Source organism: Montipora capricornis, chromosome 4 (genome assembly GCF_036669925.1).
Source record: "Montipora capricornis isolate CH-2021 chromosome 4, ASM3666992v2, whole genome shotgun sequence".
NCBI classification, from domain to species: Eukaryota; Metazoa; Cnidaria; class Anthozoa; order Scleractinia; family Acroporidae; genus Montipora; species Montipora capricornis.
Window position 1 is genome coordinate 35,535,164 of NC_090886.1, and position 15,000 is coordinate 35,550,163.

Here is a 15,000-nt window from a genome sequence, read left to right on the forward strand (position 1 = left end):
ATGCACGGCGGACCATACGAATCCCCAGCTGAAATCTTAACATGACCTCTGGCGGGTATGAACAACTGCAAAGTAGGGTAGCCTTTGTATTGAACTAGCGAAACGTTTTTTTTTTTTTATTAGGGTTAGGGTTTTGCAACATGCTCGAAGGAAATACAATCACGAGAAAGGTAATAGCTATAGGTGTTAATTAAATAGATTCACTTCGGTGGTAAGCATTTCTGAATCATTCTGCGATGCCAAGTTCACGTTTAACAAACTTATTCGTGATCATTTCATTGATCGTTCATCTTTTACAAACAAACCCAGTTATTCTAGGTCTAAATCCACGTGATGACACGGCCATGTTGGTAAACAAAACAATAGAAAATGGCCCAACAAATTTTGCAAAACAATAGGGTCAAATTTCCAAAAGACATTGTACACCATCGTGGCCTCCGTGACGTCAGATGAAAACCATAAAAACACGAACTGGATTTTAGGAAGAAAACTAAAATTTGCGGTAGTGTGTTGACGTTTTCCAAAGAACTCAGTTGAGATTTGGTTGCTTTACACAGCAGATTCTTGTAGAATGCGACACCAACGAAAACGCGACAATACAATACATACCCAGTCCCCCATAGGGGCTTCTCAGCACCATTGAAACATGATAAATGAAATGACCGAAAAGAACAAAAGCAACTGTTAAGGATCCCAACTGGCCGCAGGCCAACCATTTGGTTATTTACAAGTGCAGTTGAACCAGGGACTACAAGGAACAAATTCAACGAGTGGTCAGAACGGGTCTTAAAGACGGGATCTCCTGATCCCAAGACTAGGACCCTAACCACTGGGCCGCACTCCCTGCACGACTTAATATAATCTCAGCCATCGTCACTGTTGTTTGACTATTTTAACATGTTTGTATCATACAAAGTTTAAGACTTTTTGACTGTTGTCCAGGGGCCGGTTGCTCGAAGCCTGGTTAGCGCTAACCGTTGGTTAAGAGGTATCAGAACCTATAGGTTTCCATGGTATTTAACGCGGGTTAGCGCTAACCATGCTTCAAACAACCGGCCCCAGATAGTTTTCTCGTTAGGTCTTCGCCGCCAAGTTGGTGGACAGAAACATACGATCTCTCATTGGCGTCTTTGTTCGACCATTCACATTTTCACTTTACATCATTGTCACCTCGGCTTTGAAACTATGGAAACCTCAAATGTAGTAATTGTACAAAAATGCATGCCAAACACACAATACTCATTTTTTCACTCAATAAACCTTTTTGGTGTCGTCCCTTTGCTAAACCTCTGTACTGTACTCATCGTAAGGATACAGCTATTACAACAGCTCTCGGAATTAGTTCAGAAAACAATGAACACGAATGCCGTAACATTATTTTTCTTCAGAAATGGGTTTCATTTATGCGTAATATGATGGATACCTTAATCAGATCTTCTGATAAGGACGAACCTGACATAGAACGACAAGAAAATGCAATGATGACTTCAGATCTTTGCGAAAATTTTGTCACTGCTGCCTGCTTAAATGAGTCAATGCCATTCGACAATCAAACAAGTGAATTTGGTGAGTGTCATTTTTTTTAATGAACTGAATGGGCAACGTTTGACGATTTCACGTAATACGTCTTCTGCTGCAGATCGGAACATTACAGCAGCTACTATAGCTTCGCATGCTTTTCTACAGCAATTGTAGAAGGGTATGTGAAAAGTCCATCTAAGCCAAGAGGTGCATGGATGGCCATGAAATGACGGTTGCGGGGAAGTATAAAAAGGAATGGGTACGGAGAGTGTGGCGCAAGGAAGAAAGTATAAAGAGAGGGAACGGATAGCGAAGGATGGATTAAAGGGAGAAAGGAGGGGAGGGGATGGGCAGAGTGTGGAAAGGAGAGAGGGAGGAGAGACAGATGCATGGGATGGACTGGGAGAGGGGAGGGGTAGACAGCGGAGAGGTTGAAAGTGAAAGGGGAAGTGAAGGAGAAGGGTTTGGATAGTTGAAAGGAGAGAGAAGGGGAGAGTAGAGAGATTATGGAAGTCGGGAAGGGTATAGACTTGCCACAAGTCGACCTCACGATAATCCCAGGAGAAAATGTTTTAGCGAGCGAATCGTGATTTTTCGTACGCGAAGTAAATGAGCGAGTGACGAAGTCGCGAGAGGTCGACTTGTCTCGCGCCAAAAAGCGAATGACGTCATTCGCAAGTCCTGCACTTGATGGCGCAATCCGACGAAAACAGTCATGTTTGCTTCTACGAAATCGAAAGTGGAAATTTGTTGACTTTGTGCTAAAGGTATCAGAAACAAAGATGAAATAAAACGAAAGCTTATTTTCAATCTCGAGTCGCCGCTTGGAAAGGAGATCTCCAGTGTTATTTTTTGGACCAACACTTGTGCCGTGATTTGTGCTGATAGAAACACTAATTCGAAAGATTAGCAAGTAAAGGAAAGTTTCGAATCGTCAAGAAAGTCAATTGATTTCACTCATGAAAGATCAGGTAGGCTTCAGGTGTAGGAAACGTGCTAGACCGGGATTAAAAGATACATCTTAGTGAAACTTAAGCTGACCATTTAGCGATGCAATGACTCTCGTCGATGAATACACGTGCATTTTTAATTTTTTTGTTCCATTCGACGAAAAATGTGTCGATAATCGTTGAGAATCGCCTCGGGACTTCCAAACACCAGTTTATACTTAAGATTTTAAATGTGTTGTCTCCTACATATGACGCTCTAATGCCACGACAATTGCGGCTGGAGGCCAAATCTTTCGTGATTGAAATCAGTGGGACAATTACGAAAACGATAGCATTGCAATCCTCTCCAAGTAAACGGCCAAAAGCGTACGAGACTAGTTCAAAGGTCAGACTTTTCCCAGCTCTGGTTGGAAAAGACACAAACAGTTCTATGCAAGACAGATATTCTTGAATTATTTTCCTCTGATAGTCGCGTAATTCGGAATATCTAGCATGTTGGAAGTCACGCTTCACTGCGTGTGGCAAACTTTGATTGACAACTCTATCTCCTGGGGTCCACGAGGGCTACTCTGATTGGCCTAGCTCAGCGACCCGTTTTTGGGTCGCTAAAATTGGCGCCAATCAAGTGTGAAAAGTCCTTCGTTCCGCGCGTATCTAGACGAAGGACTTTTCGAAAGTCTAGGAAGGGTAGGGCTGGGCGATAAGAGCTTGACAGAAAATTTGACATGTATTTTTAAAGAAACTTTCTCGCTTATCGTATCCATAACTTTTTCTTGAAGATTTAAACGTGACTCGAATTTTCAGAGAGGAGATGTTTGGATTTGAGTTCAATGGGGGCGATTGGATTACGATTTCAGTTGACGATACTAATGAAACCAACGGTGAGCTCTTTAAGCTGCTTTTAGAGACAAATGGTGCATCATTTAACTATAACGCGAACATGGAACATTACGAAAGTTATGTCATGGCTTCGGGTGGTTAATCCATCAGATCCACCTAGAAACACATGACCTTGAAACGTGTAACTTGCAACTGTTTTTCTTGGAACAAAGCTGGGGATATTAGGACACCAATTCTACGCCCAAATATGGACAAAAGTGAGATCGAAGCTGCACGCGCGGAAAAATGTATGAGCTATGTTACATCCAAATAAGGAAATCTTTGCACTCAAAAAACCCCAGCTCTGAACCAGAGTTAAACGCTTTAAGATCACGAGCATCTGATCCACCTTATTATATCCTCAGAAAAATATCGTGTTTCTGATTGGTCAATGACGAATGCACTAGGTTATAAAGTGCAATGCGGAAGTTGCTATGGGAGCACAGTGATGGAGTATTTTCAATTGTGGAGTATATAATACAAAAAAATCGTGTTAAGTTGAGCATCATTTTGTGATTTATGTGCTCATGTGATGTTTTGAAACTTCTCAAAATTGCACAAGCCGTAGGCACTCGCGTTTATACTATTACTTTTACACATATGTTACCAACCGAATTCGAGATCCGAACTGTAAGTTACAGACCGAGTTTTTCCGTTGATTTATGGCAAAGGAAAGGAACTTTATTTAAGTATCTAGTCCTTCTAGCGCTGGAGCACTAATTGGGAACATTGTAAACTGGAATTAACAATGAAAGCAAATCAAGTCAGATGTTGGTTTTTGAAGAGAGGGGAAACCGGAGTACCCGGAGGAAACCTCTCGGTGCAGAGTAGAGAACTGACAAACTCAACCCACATATGACGCCGAGTCTCGGAATCGAACGCGGGCCACATTGGTGGGAGGCGAGTGTTCTCACCACTGCGTGCATCCCTGCACCGCACTAGCGCGTAAGCTTTTATAAATTGTGTTCGTAAGAGTAGCATATTATGCTACTAGCAGTGCCCATTTTTTGCCCAAATGACTCAAATTATGCTCGCTTTCCAAATTATGCCACAGTTCCTTAATTTTTTTTTTTCATTTTGCAAAATGAGCGAAACAAGTCCAGAAAATGAATCACGATCGCGTAGCAAAACGTTTTTGATGTCAAAAGCTCATCTTCTCTTCACGGTACTTTGCTTTCTTTGTCTTAACGCAACGGTCTCTGGCTATGTTTGCTGGTTCTGGTATGGTCTCTAGCTGCAAATATCGGGCAGTATAGCAGACGCCATTTTGCAAACTTGCAAATGAGAGGTACTGGGACCAAAACCATAAACCAACTTCCGGTCACCATATAGCAACTTCAGTCATCTCGTGCCAGAATGCCAGCCTCTTAGGGAGGCTCTCTCTCCGTTTCTAAACCGCGAATGCGGTTGGTCTCAGGCTTATCAATATCTACCGACTATGCTAGAAGTGCTGTTTTTTTTAAAAATCTGCAAAAATCACGCTAGTTTCCACCAATTAAGCCGAAAATTATGGCAGCACAATCAAAAGCCTAGAAGCGCGAAGCTCGCCAAAAAAAAACCAGGCTCTCGAACTTACAATACGGACCAAGAAAACGAGTTTATTAACATATTTGCTAAATCTCTGGGGTAAGAAGGCGTGCGCGATAAAGGAAAGTAGTTAAATTCAAGCGGAAAGTTCATGAGCAGCCCTAAAAATCTGAAAACGAATAAATCTTGTTAGTTTTTTTAATCGGTTGCTTGCAAAATGTAAACAGTTTCGCAAGTTTATTTGGCATAAACAACAACTTGCTGAAAAAGGTTGCATCAAGACATTCGAAGTCAATGTCACGGTATCCTTTTTATTTTCCTTCCCAACGTGTATTAACACTGGCTAAGAAGCAAACTTACACAGTGAATAATGTCGCGGTTGCCAAACATCAAGAGAAAGCTAACCTTTTTAAAATCAAGCTTTAGACTTAGACCATTATTCAGCAGTGATTTTATATATATACTAATTAGTTTTGGTAAATAATCGGCACATCTTCTAGTCAGTTGATCTTTCGTGGTTAAGTGGATAAAAACAGTTCCTTGAAAGTCGGTGCTCCGGATTCATATCCTGTCCAGTGGCCGCTTTTACCTATTTTCTTTTTATTTGCTACCACAAGTCCTGGGACAGAGTGATCAAAATGGAGGATAATACTTCATTTAAGGCAAACTGACAATGAAGGATAATCCTTCATTTGAGGGCCATGTGTTAGAAAACTCTTTACTGGGTTAATCATGTATTACCCTCTCAAAATAAAGAACATTGTATTGTATTGTATTAATTGTATTGTATTGTAGATCGTGTTGATTTTTAAACTAGTGAGCCTTTGACGTAATTTTCTCCTCGATCCAGCACTCTCAAGATCTTAAAGTTAGTAATGGCAGACAATAAAATAGGAAAATTCCAGTTATAATAAACAAGTGTCTTTTTCAAATCAAGGCCTAAAACTTTGATCCCTTAGTGTTTTAGTTAACATAGTTTCGAAATCCAAAGAAAAATAAAAATTGATTTTTTGGTCGCAGGGGTACTTTAACATATTAATTTGCGAATGCCCCGTTTTCGTGGTAAACTAGACACTCGGATCTTGGTTGTATATCCCTGCTGCGCGGGTTTGTGAAATAGCAAGTGCTTCTCTTACGAAGACACTTCAACAGCTGATGAATTTTCATCGCTTTATGAACGGGCCATATGATTGACTGTGATTGGCCACTTACATATGAAATGATTGATCTCACGGAAACTCCATTGATTGCAGCTCCAATTATACTGATGAACAAACTAGTTACTTTTTAAATTCTTTCGTTTTCCTTATGCAGGCTCGGTAGTTATGGGAGTGAGATATAAAAAACTACATAGACTGTTTACAACTGCAAACAACACGAATAAAAACAGGTATGCCCTCGCCATTCTACTTGATCACTGTAAGTCCCCCTTGGTTATATTAAGCTCAAGGCACACTTCTTAATGTTTTAAAACATTTGATGATCAAAAAATGTTCAAGCCGAGAGACTGTGTCATCATGATCTTTTGAGACTGGAAAACGGTCATTTCACGTCGTTCAGCCACTGGCAACTTGTTGAACGGAACAAGGCTCGTCTTCTGTTTCGTTCAACTTCGCTTTCGTGGTGAATGGTCAGCTTTCAATTCGTATTCAACATTCAATTTTTTTCGGAGAAGAGCTGCAACAAGGATAAACAAACGTTGAACCTTTTTTTTTTCGCCAGCTCTCGGCACAATAACGAAATCTCGTACTCTGCGAAACCCTGAATGTATCTGTGGTGGTTAAGGTGCGCCTGGAATGCCAAGAAAAAGGTGATTTTGAATGGTGAAAGAACAAAAGAACAGAGTCGACGTGTGGGGGAATAATTCGCTTTTTTTTTGTTAAACGCAAACTAAGGAAAATCCAAAGTATTCCCCTACATATCGGCATGACTGTTTTGTTGTACGCCATCAGGATACGAAAAATACTACGTGGACAAAATTCCTTTAAACGGTCATTTGAAACTCGCGGTTATCCATGATTTCAAAATTACTTCCAAAAGAGATAACACATTTTAAAACTCAAGAGCAGTTCCCTCTCCCCCACCTTATAAAGTGTTGAAAGCCTAAGTTGGGTAGGGTGGGAGGAGGGGGTGGTCACGTACATGTTATGTGTTTTGTGTCCTGTTCAACTTCTTCACGCTTTATAAATACACATTTAATTTCCTTGTTGTCAAAACGTAAAGCCAAGAAAATCATAAAGAAATTACTTTCCAACGAAGTGTCAGGTGGATCCTAATAGACTATAATTTGTTTCTTCCCTCGATCGGTTTACTGAAGTCTGATGTTAATGTCACTTTTAGTCTTGTCTCGTTATCTTCACTTCATTCTGTTTTTTTTTTGTTTGTTTGTTTGTTTCTTTTACAGGACGATTAACACCAATATAATGTCAGCTTCACTATTTCCTCCTTCAAAAGCAGGATTGCTAAAAAATGTCACCTTGGTCTTTAAGAACTTGAAGGTATCAGTGATTACATAATACACTTATTTTGCATTATGCGTTCTCACATATGATCCATTAGAGGACAGACGCATAGCTGGCGTCATCAAAAAACAATCACAGAAGACGCCAAATTGTGACACCGCTTCGTATGCCACGTTTTTGTTCTTGCCACATTTTGACGTCATGCGGGATCTATTACTAAACAGATGCAACATGCAATTTATTTGCTAAATCTGTTCAGTCCGGTTAAAAGGCCTTTTAGTATGATTGGCTAATAAATCAATGGATCTCAACCTTTCGTAAAAAAGATCATCATCCTAAACTTATGATCTGTGATACTGATCGCTCGCCTAGCTCTGATTGCAGTTTAACTGATTTTGTCGTAAAAAAGTAAATTTGACATATTCTAATTGGAAGAAATACGATGGCGTGATCAATTTTTTTGACATTATTTTTTCTTCGTCCGTAGCATCGAAGACGCGCCTATTGTGTCTATTTGAGAATTTAACTAAGTTTAATCTTGTAGCTTTCGTCAGAGCAGAGTCTTAATTGCTTTTAATGGGATGGATAGTTGCACAAGTTCCAAGAAGTTTACTTGACTTTAGCCCGCAGGAAATGATAGAGAGTGTGTGTCCTGGGATCTCTCAGAATGCAAGTGAGAAAACTTAAAATGTAGATGGCAGATTTTTCTTAATTTACTCAATCGGAAAAAAACCCAAAAAATTCCATACTGATTTCCAGCCTTTTAAAAATCGGAATTTTCACTTTCGGGGGACGGGGGATACAAAACCGCGCTCGTAAGGAGACTGGGAATAGCATGCCAGTGACGTCAATTGCCCGAAGAGGAAAATACCATAATATTCTTTGTTTGTCTGTCCAAATGTTGCATAAGCATTGTTTCCAGCTTCTCTTGGGGCTTGGTCCCAAGAAAAAAAAAAAACAATGATTACTCAAAAATTTGGGTGGACAAACAAAGATGATTATGGTATTTCCCGCTTCGGGCAATACGGCACAGACAGCCGTCAATTGACGTCACAGTTGTGCTAGCACCATTGTCCTTACTAACGCGGTTTTGTATCCCTTCTTCCCCGGAAGCGAAAACGTTGATTTTTCATTCTAAAGGCCGCATGGCAGGAGAATCGATATGGAATTTTTTTCATTGTTTTCATCTCAGAAAAATCTGTCATAGACACTTAAAACAATATTTGTGTAATATATAGATTTAACCAAGCCTAAAAGCGGAGCTCTCGGCTTATTTATTCTTACAATAGGTTAACCTGGCTTGAGCCTGCGATCCAATCGAAACCCAGTACCTGGTCAGTGGTCAACAGCTGACCTCGATGAGCTCTAAACTTGAGCCCTCGACATGGTCACGTGTTACTACTCAGCCGATGCCTTGTTTTGACAGGTGTCAATTGATCATAAAATGATTTACGTAAACTAGCTGGAATATAGTCGCCTGGTTAAGCTCTAAACTTGAGCCCGCGATATGGTCACGTGATTCTGGTCGCATTGTCATACATGGAGGAGTGGACGTATGGTCGTACAGGGACCAAAACCAAATTTTCTCGAACAGATGAGTTACCATATTTCTTACCCTTGGTCCTTCGCGCGCGTGGACAGGAGCTCATCAAGGGGGTCTCTATCTCCACTAATTCCATGATTTAACCCTTTTCCGAATTTTTATTTTTAGTTTTATTTTATTTTATTATTTGTTTTTTAGGAACAGGTTATTCCCGCGAAAAGTATCATATTTCCTTTGATGCTGAGATAGCTTTGTTTTGATTGGCTTTTACAGCAGTGGACGTGCTGAATCTCCCAAGGGAGGCGTCCTATAAATAAAATCGAGCCAATCATGACGCACACCGCGGGAAACGCCCGGGAAACTCCGAATAGTTTCCTTGGTTGGCTCAGACGGCCGCTCGGGAATTTTGAGCTTATCACCGTGCGCAGCACTGCAAAACCAAAACAATCCCGAAATTACTTTCGACACCAATTGAAGATTCATTTTACAAACTGTTCAATGGATATTAACTAATATTTCTCTATTCGTTAAGATGGTCAGGGGACGGTTGTTACCGCGTCAATTTTACACCCTTCAGCTCAGAAACAGCGTGTGTTTGCAACCATTCAACACATTTTGCAGTGCTTATGGACCTCACAAATGTTGATCCTAACCTGGTAAGTGCACATAAATCTGTAATCGTTTCCATATAATCAAATAATTTCATAAAACATCATGTCGTGTATGAGACGAGAGAAGCTAGACCAGCACTACAAGATAAGCACGGTCTGAATTACAAAAGTTATTTTAAAATTGACCACAGTTTGTATTTATAGAGTTCAAATAGGCTAAAGTTTATACTTTTGTTTTATAAATACCAACAGCAACTTCCAATATATACAATGTATATTTATTATGTATGTATTATGTGTTAGAAAAAACCATAAAAGACAAACCGAGCAAAATAACACACGTGTGAGATGTTTGGGTTACGGAACTTGCCTGCCATTAGAGCAGTGTAAAACATGTTTCGATCAGCTTTAGCGAATAGGGTCGATGACGACGAGATGTTCATTCTTATCTGTACCATTAAATGTTATGTGATCTGAATTGTGTTGTCCTCAGCTGTTCTTCATGAATTATTAATGCATTTTCACAATTTTTAACAGTCTCAAACGGACAGGAACCTATTGGAGATCCTCACGTATGTAGGCTTGGGATTGTCTATCCTGGGATCTGTCATCACTATAATCAGCCACTTGGTCCTAACGTACGTCACAAAAATATATGAAAAAAATCATCTTAAGAGTTTCTGCGTGGAGTTGTGTTTGTGATATGCAACCAATCTATAAAGGCATAAGTCACAAAGACGTAATAGTAAAGGGCCATTTGCACGATTGTATCATTTTATTAAGGACCTTACGAATCGACGACCTTTGCACGACGGCGCCGTTACGTTGCGTGACATGTCTGCTACGCATGCCTCTATGAGCACTTGCCGGAGTCGCGCGAAAGTTGACGACATTGAAAATAGAAGCGAGGTTAGTTGTCAAATTTTCTCTTGATCCCCCAGGTGTTTTTGCCAGGTCGTCAAGTATCACATTTAGGGGCATGTTATTCAAGTAACGACCTTCTGCTGCACCATGGCGAATAGTTCAACTAAAAATAAAAACGCTAGCGAAATTTAAAGCCAAATCTTCATGCATAGCACTTGAGACACATGCATAAGAAGTGGTCATCTCGTCAGGCATCTGAAGCTGTTCAGCAAGTTTATAAATGTCCTCCTTAGGCCTGTAGAAACGAAACTGAGCCTTGCATTCATCGTTTGTTTTCTTTTCCGAATCGAACGTTCCATAATTCCTGTGTGAAAATCTTATAAAAGTACAAATTCTACAGGACGGTGACGCGGTACCATGAGGTGACCCAACGGCGCCGTCGTGCAAACGTCGTCGACTCGTAAGCTCCCTATTATCAAGATCAGAAAGCTTTAAAAATGTAGTAGTAGTAGTATTAAGATTTTTCTCCTTTTATAGGGAAAAGAGACAATTGGTCGAGTTTGTTTGAGACTAGAAGCTACTCAAAGTATTTTCGAAGGAGGGACTGTGGCCCAGTGGTTAGGGTGGTTGCTTCGAGATCCAGAGCTTATGAGTTCTGACCCTTTATTGAATTTGATCCCTGGTTCAACTTCTCGGCTGCACTTGATTCTTAAAGCAGTTTTTGCTCTGTTGCATCATTATATGTATCATTTGCCCAAAGAAGCCCCTGTGGGGAGTGGTCAGTTAAATATGAATGTATATGTAACATGTGCCGTTATGCAAATGATCTGGATACAAATGTTGAGGGGCAATCATAAGGACAAAAGAAGCTACTAAGGCATCTATTTTTTGCGTCATCCGTCATAACGGCGATACCACCGACGGTGGTAACAAAAGAAAATGAAGTGTAAAAACGATGCCGTGAATAAGGGTGAGGGGGAGGGGGGGGGGGGAATGAGGAAGAAGGGGCTCTAATAGAACATTTACAGTAGTGGCCCGGACGCCCACCTCCATTTCATAATTAACGAATAATTGATGTGTGAGTTCATGTTCTTTTTGTTTACTTTTCTCTAGAGAGAGGAGTTTGCCTTTATTCCAGATTCGTGTGAGCTTGATGTCCTCTCTATTGACAGGACAAATCACGTTTCTTGTTGGAATTAATGCCACGGCCAATAAGGTTAGTAAAAACCGAATGAATGAGAGAAAGACGAGGCGAACGAAAGGAAAAACAGACTGTCTAATTACGTAGGATGTGAGGCGAGCGCGCTAAGTAGTTACTAGATCGAATTGATACGCTATAGTTAGGTGTGAAACTTTATGACAACTACATAATATTGCGTTAGGTTGGTGAGGTGAAGCTGCTGTGTGTATATAAAATGTCACACTCGACGGTCATTAATAACTAACCACTATTATCAATACGCCAGACCGAATGACAAACTGCCCTCTGTAAAACGCGCCATTTTGAGGGCCAAACTGGAAATGCCCGGGCTGAAATGCGTTTGCCCCCCTGATTCTGATTAACTGCGCATGCAAAGATGTCAAACAACGTCGCTCGGCCAATGAGATCCTGAGGATACCATTTCAATGCCAAACTTAGCGCGAAATTGTAATTTTTGCTCTTGTGTAGCTGATCGTATTATAGCAACAACTTTCCATACCATAGATTCATGCTACATCTCTGTTCAACATTTTTCCTTATTAAATGAATTTGTGCGATTTGACCTTGTGTATACATCTTATTCCAAAATAACCGCCATTTTAGTATTCTCTTGTTTCCATGCAAATTGGCCCTTATGGCCTCGTTCAAGGTTAAATATTCTAGTGAATTTTACGTTTGAAAGCGAGGCCAAAAGGGCCAATTTCCATGGAAACAAAAGAATACGAAAATGGCAGTTATTTTGGAATAAGGTGTATTGATAATAATGATTAATCACATGACTTTTGTCGGGCATATAGTTCATTCATGTCCCTCGTAGCGTCATTTGCATCCTGGCTCCGCTCGGGCGCAAATGATGCTACTCGGGCCACAAATAAACTATATTCCCTACAAAAGTCATGTAATTGCCTAATTCTCGAAACGAGTGCCAAGGGGGTGCATGGAATGACCGTTGTGTTATGTATTTGTCATATAAAGTATCACACATGACTGTGGCGTATCAATTTTAGTCACAACTGTTCCAAAATGGTTTAGGATGACTAATTGGTGCGTGCTCTTGCTTTGCCACTGTTTCGCAACCGAGCCATAAATTGAACTGAGAAAACGAAAGGAAAGGAAAGGAACTTTATTTAAGTGTCTACTCATTCCAGCGCTGGAGCCCTAGTTGGGGACACTGTAAACTGAAATTAACAATTAACACAAATCAAGTCAAATATTGGTTTTTGAGGACAGGGGAAACCGGATTACCCGGAGAAAACCTCTCGGTGCAGAGAAGAGAACCAACAAACTCAACCCACATGTGACGCCGAGTCAGGGAATCGAACCCAGGCCACATTGGTGGGAAGGGAGTGCTATCACCACTGCGCCATCCCTGCACAAGGGCCGAAACTCACACTAAGGCCCCAGAAAACGGGCCAGATAGTTCGTCAGGGGTATGAAGCGTAGGCCCTGCACTGCATGTATTAATAAAACTGATTTGTTCATAACCATCATCAAAGAAACCAAACACTGGTCGCAAAGACTCGGCGTTATGGTATGACCTAGGACCCGTCGAAAGTCCCGAAACTTTTCGGGCCTTTTTCGAGTGGCATAACTCTCTATGAACGTTATGAACGGAGAGTCACCAAACTTCATAGCCATTTTGCTTTTCGTTATTTTGAAAACATGTCAAAAGGCCATCTTGTCAAAAGAATTGGATAGAAGTTTCTGGTCCAAAAAGATTTCGGGACGTTGGAGAAACGGGCCCCTGGTTATAATAGCAAACTCCAGATTGGAGCACAAACGCTATATCACGAATAGGAATTCTCTGTTCTGCACATGCGCACTAGCTTTGGATTGCGCTAATTTTTTTCTTTGTGCATCAACTCATACTCCACTCTCCAGGTCCCTCATGCCTTGGAACGGAGGTTGCGGATCCTAGTGCATCTGTCCTTGCAGTCAGTCGCACCGATGACCAGCTTCTCAATTATATTTTACAGGGCGCCTGTGTGGCGGCAGCAGCTTTAATGCAGTACTTTTTTATGGCAGCTTTATGCTGGATGCTGGTGGATGGAATTCATCTTTACTTGTTCACTGTTAAGGTCTACAACGTTAGCCATAAAATGCTCGTGTATCATCTCTTGTCATGGGGTAAGCCCATAATGGTTAAAATCAAACTGTATCGATTTCGTAGCTCCTGCGACGTATCATACAGTACCTCTGTATTCCATTTTACATTTTATCACAATTGCCTGTAATCTCGCAATCTGATTGGCTAATTTTCAGTTGTCGATAAGAGTCTAGACAGCGCTGTACGCGTCATGCTCGCTTCAATTTGTCACGCAATGTAATAGCCAATCAGAAACGCCCATTCTAGGAAATAAACCAATCATATTGCGAGAAAGTTATAGACAACGCTTTGCTCTTTCTTCGTGTCATGATTTTGGTCACGCTCTGAACTGATAAAAATTTTCTTTGGCGTTGAATATTGTGGCAAAAAACAAATCGAAAGTGGTTCAGCGTTGTCTGTATTCTTATCGACAACGATATTCGTCATCACAGTGGTCAAAATTTGTTGTGGACTCACTCGGCTGGGTCTCCTCAGTCCACAACATTTTGACCACGTCGATTTGTTAAGTTGTTGCAATTCCAAGTGAAGTGCTGCGAATGAGGTGTGGAAGTATTGAGTAATATTTGCACAACTTTTAAAGATTGCAGTTGTATTTAATACATTGAAACAATTCAATGATTTAAGACAACAATGTTTTTATTGACTCAACTGTATAAAAGATGTCTTATAACTGAATAATGAACCTCTTTGCAATTTTTTTTCTAGGTATTTCCGGCCAAGTGTTGCTTCTTTTATGTTCAAATAAATGCTCAAAATAGAGATTTAACGTTCTTTCGATCGGTAGAATTTTTTTGTAATTTCATTTCCCTGTAAACATCTGCATAACAAGGACAAAAATAAACATCACGTCACTCACGAACAAAATTCAAAGGTCGCATTATTCGAGATAAACTAAAAATAAAGCCAGGATCCGAGCAAGGATTCGAGCCAGGATCCGAGCCAGGATTCGAGCCAGGATCCGAGCCAGGATGATTATTTTTTAGAGACGTGATGAAAGGCATGCAGGCAAAAGCGATAACCTAACTTACGCTTCAGAGGCACCCAACGAATCCGTTCCTCACTTTATCTGCTCCAGCGGAATCTTGCTGGCTGGCAAAAATACAGGTGTTCCGATGAGCTGGCTGGGAAATTTATTATTGATGGAGGTTTTGGCTGGGAATTACTGACTTTTTCTAGCATTTCAACCCGAGCTGGCTGTAGAAACTCTGAAAACTTATCTAGCTGGCTGGGAAATTTCTTGTGTGTCTTGCTGGGAAAAAGGAACAGATAATGCTTTCCCAGCAACACTGAAAAACACCTGAAAATGCCTTAATAACATTTATTTTCATTAACTGG

The 15,000-nt window shown here is 40.6% G+C and overlaps 2 protein-coding genes across 2 annotated transcripts in view; both read left to right on the plus strand.

Moving 5' to 3' along the window:
* Positions 1–8,052, plus strand: part of LOC138046856 (uncharacterized) — a 25,543-nt gene extending 17,491 nt beyond the window's left edge. Inside the window, exons 6-11 of the mRNA XM_068893434.1 lie at positions 124–170; positions 1,389–1,566; positions 3,251–3,352; positions 6,192–6,267; positions 7,282–7,375; positions 7,963–8,052. Coding sequence (XP_068749535.1) covers positions 124–170; positions 1,389–1,566; positions 3,251–3,352; positions 6,192–6,267; positions 7,282–7,375; positions 7,963–8,016 — 551 coding nt within the window. The 3' untranslated portion in view covers positions 8,017–8,052. The remainder of the gene's footprint in view (positions 1–123; positions 171–1,388; positions 1,567–3,250; positions 3,353–6,191; positions 6,268–7,281; positions 7,376–7,962) is intronic.
* Positions 8,053–9,444: 1,392 nt separating this feature from the next.
* The window catches only part of LOC138046855 (adhesion G-protein coupled receptor D1-like), a 16,363-nt gene continuing 10,807 nt past the window's right edge, over positions 9,445–15,000 (plus strand). The window contains exons 1-4 of the mRNA XM_068893433.1: positions 9,445–9,538; positions 10,031–10,131; positions 11,471–11,573; positions 13,535–13,685. Of these exons, the coding sequence (XP_068749534.1) occupies positions 9,509–9,538; positions 10,031–10,131; positions 11,471–11,573; positions 13,535–13,685 (385 nt within the window). The 5' untranslated portion in view covers positions 9,445–9,508. The remainder of the gene's footprint in view (positions 9,539–10,030; positions 10,132–11,470; positions 11,574–13,534; positions 13,686–15,000) is intronic.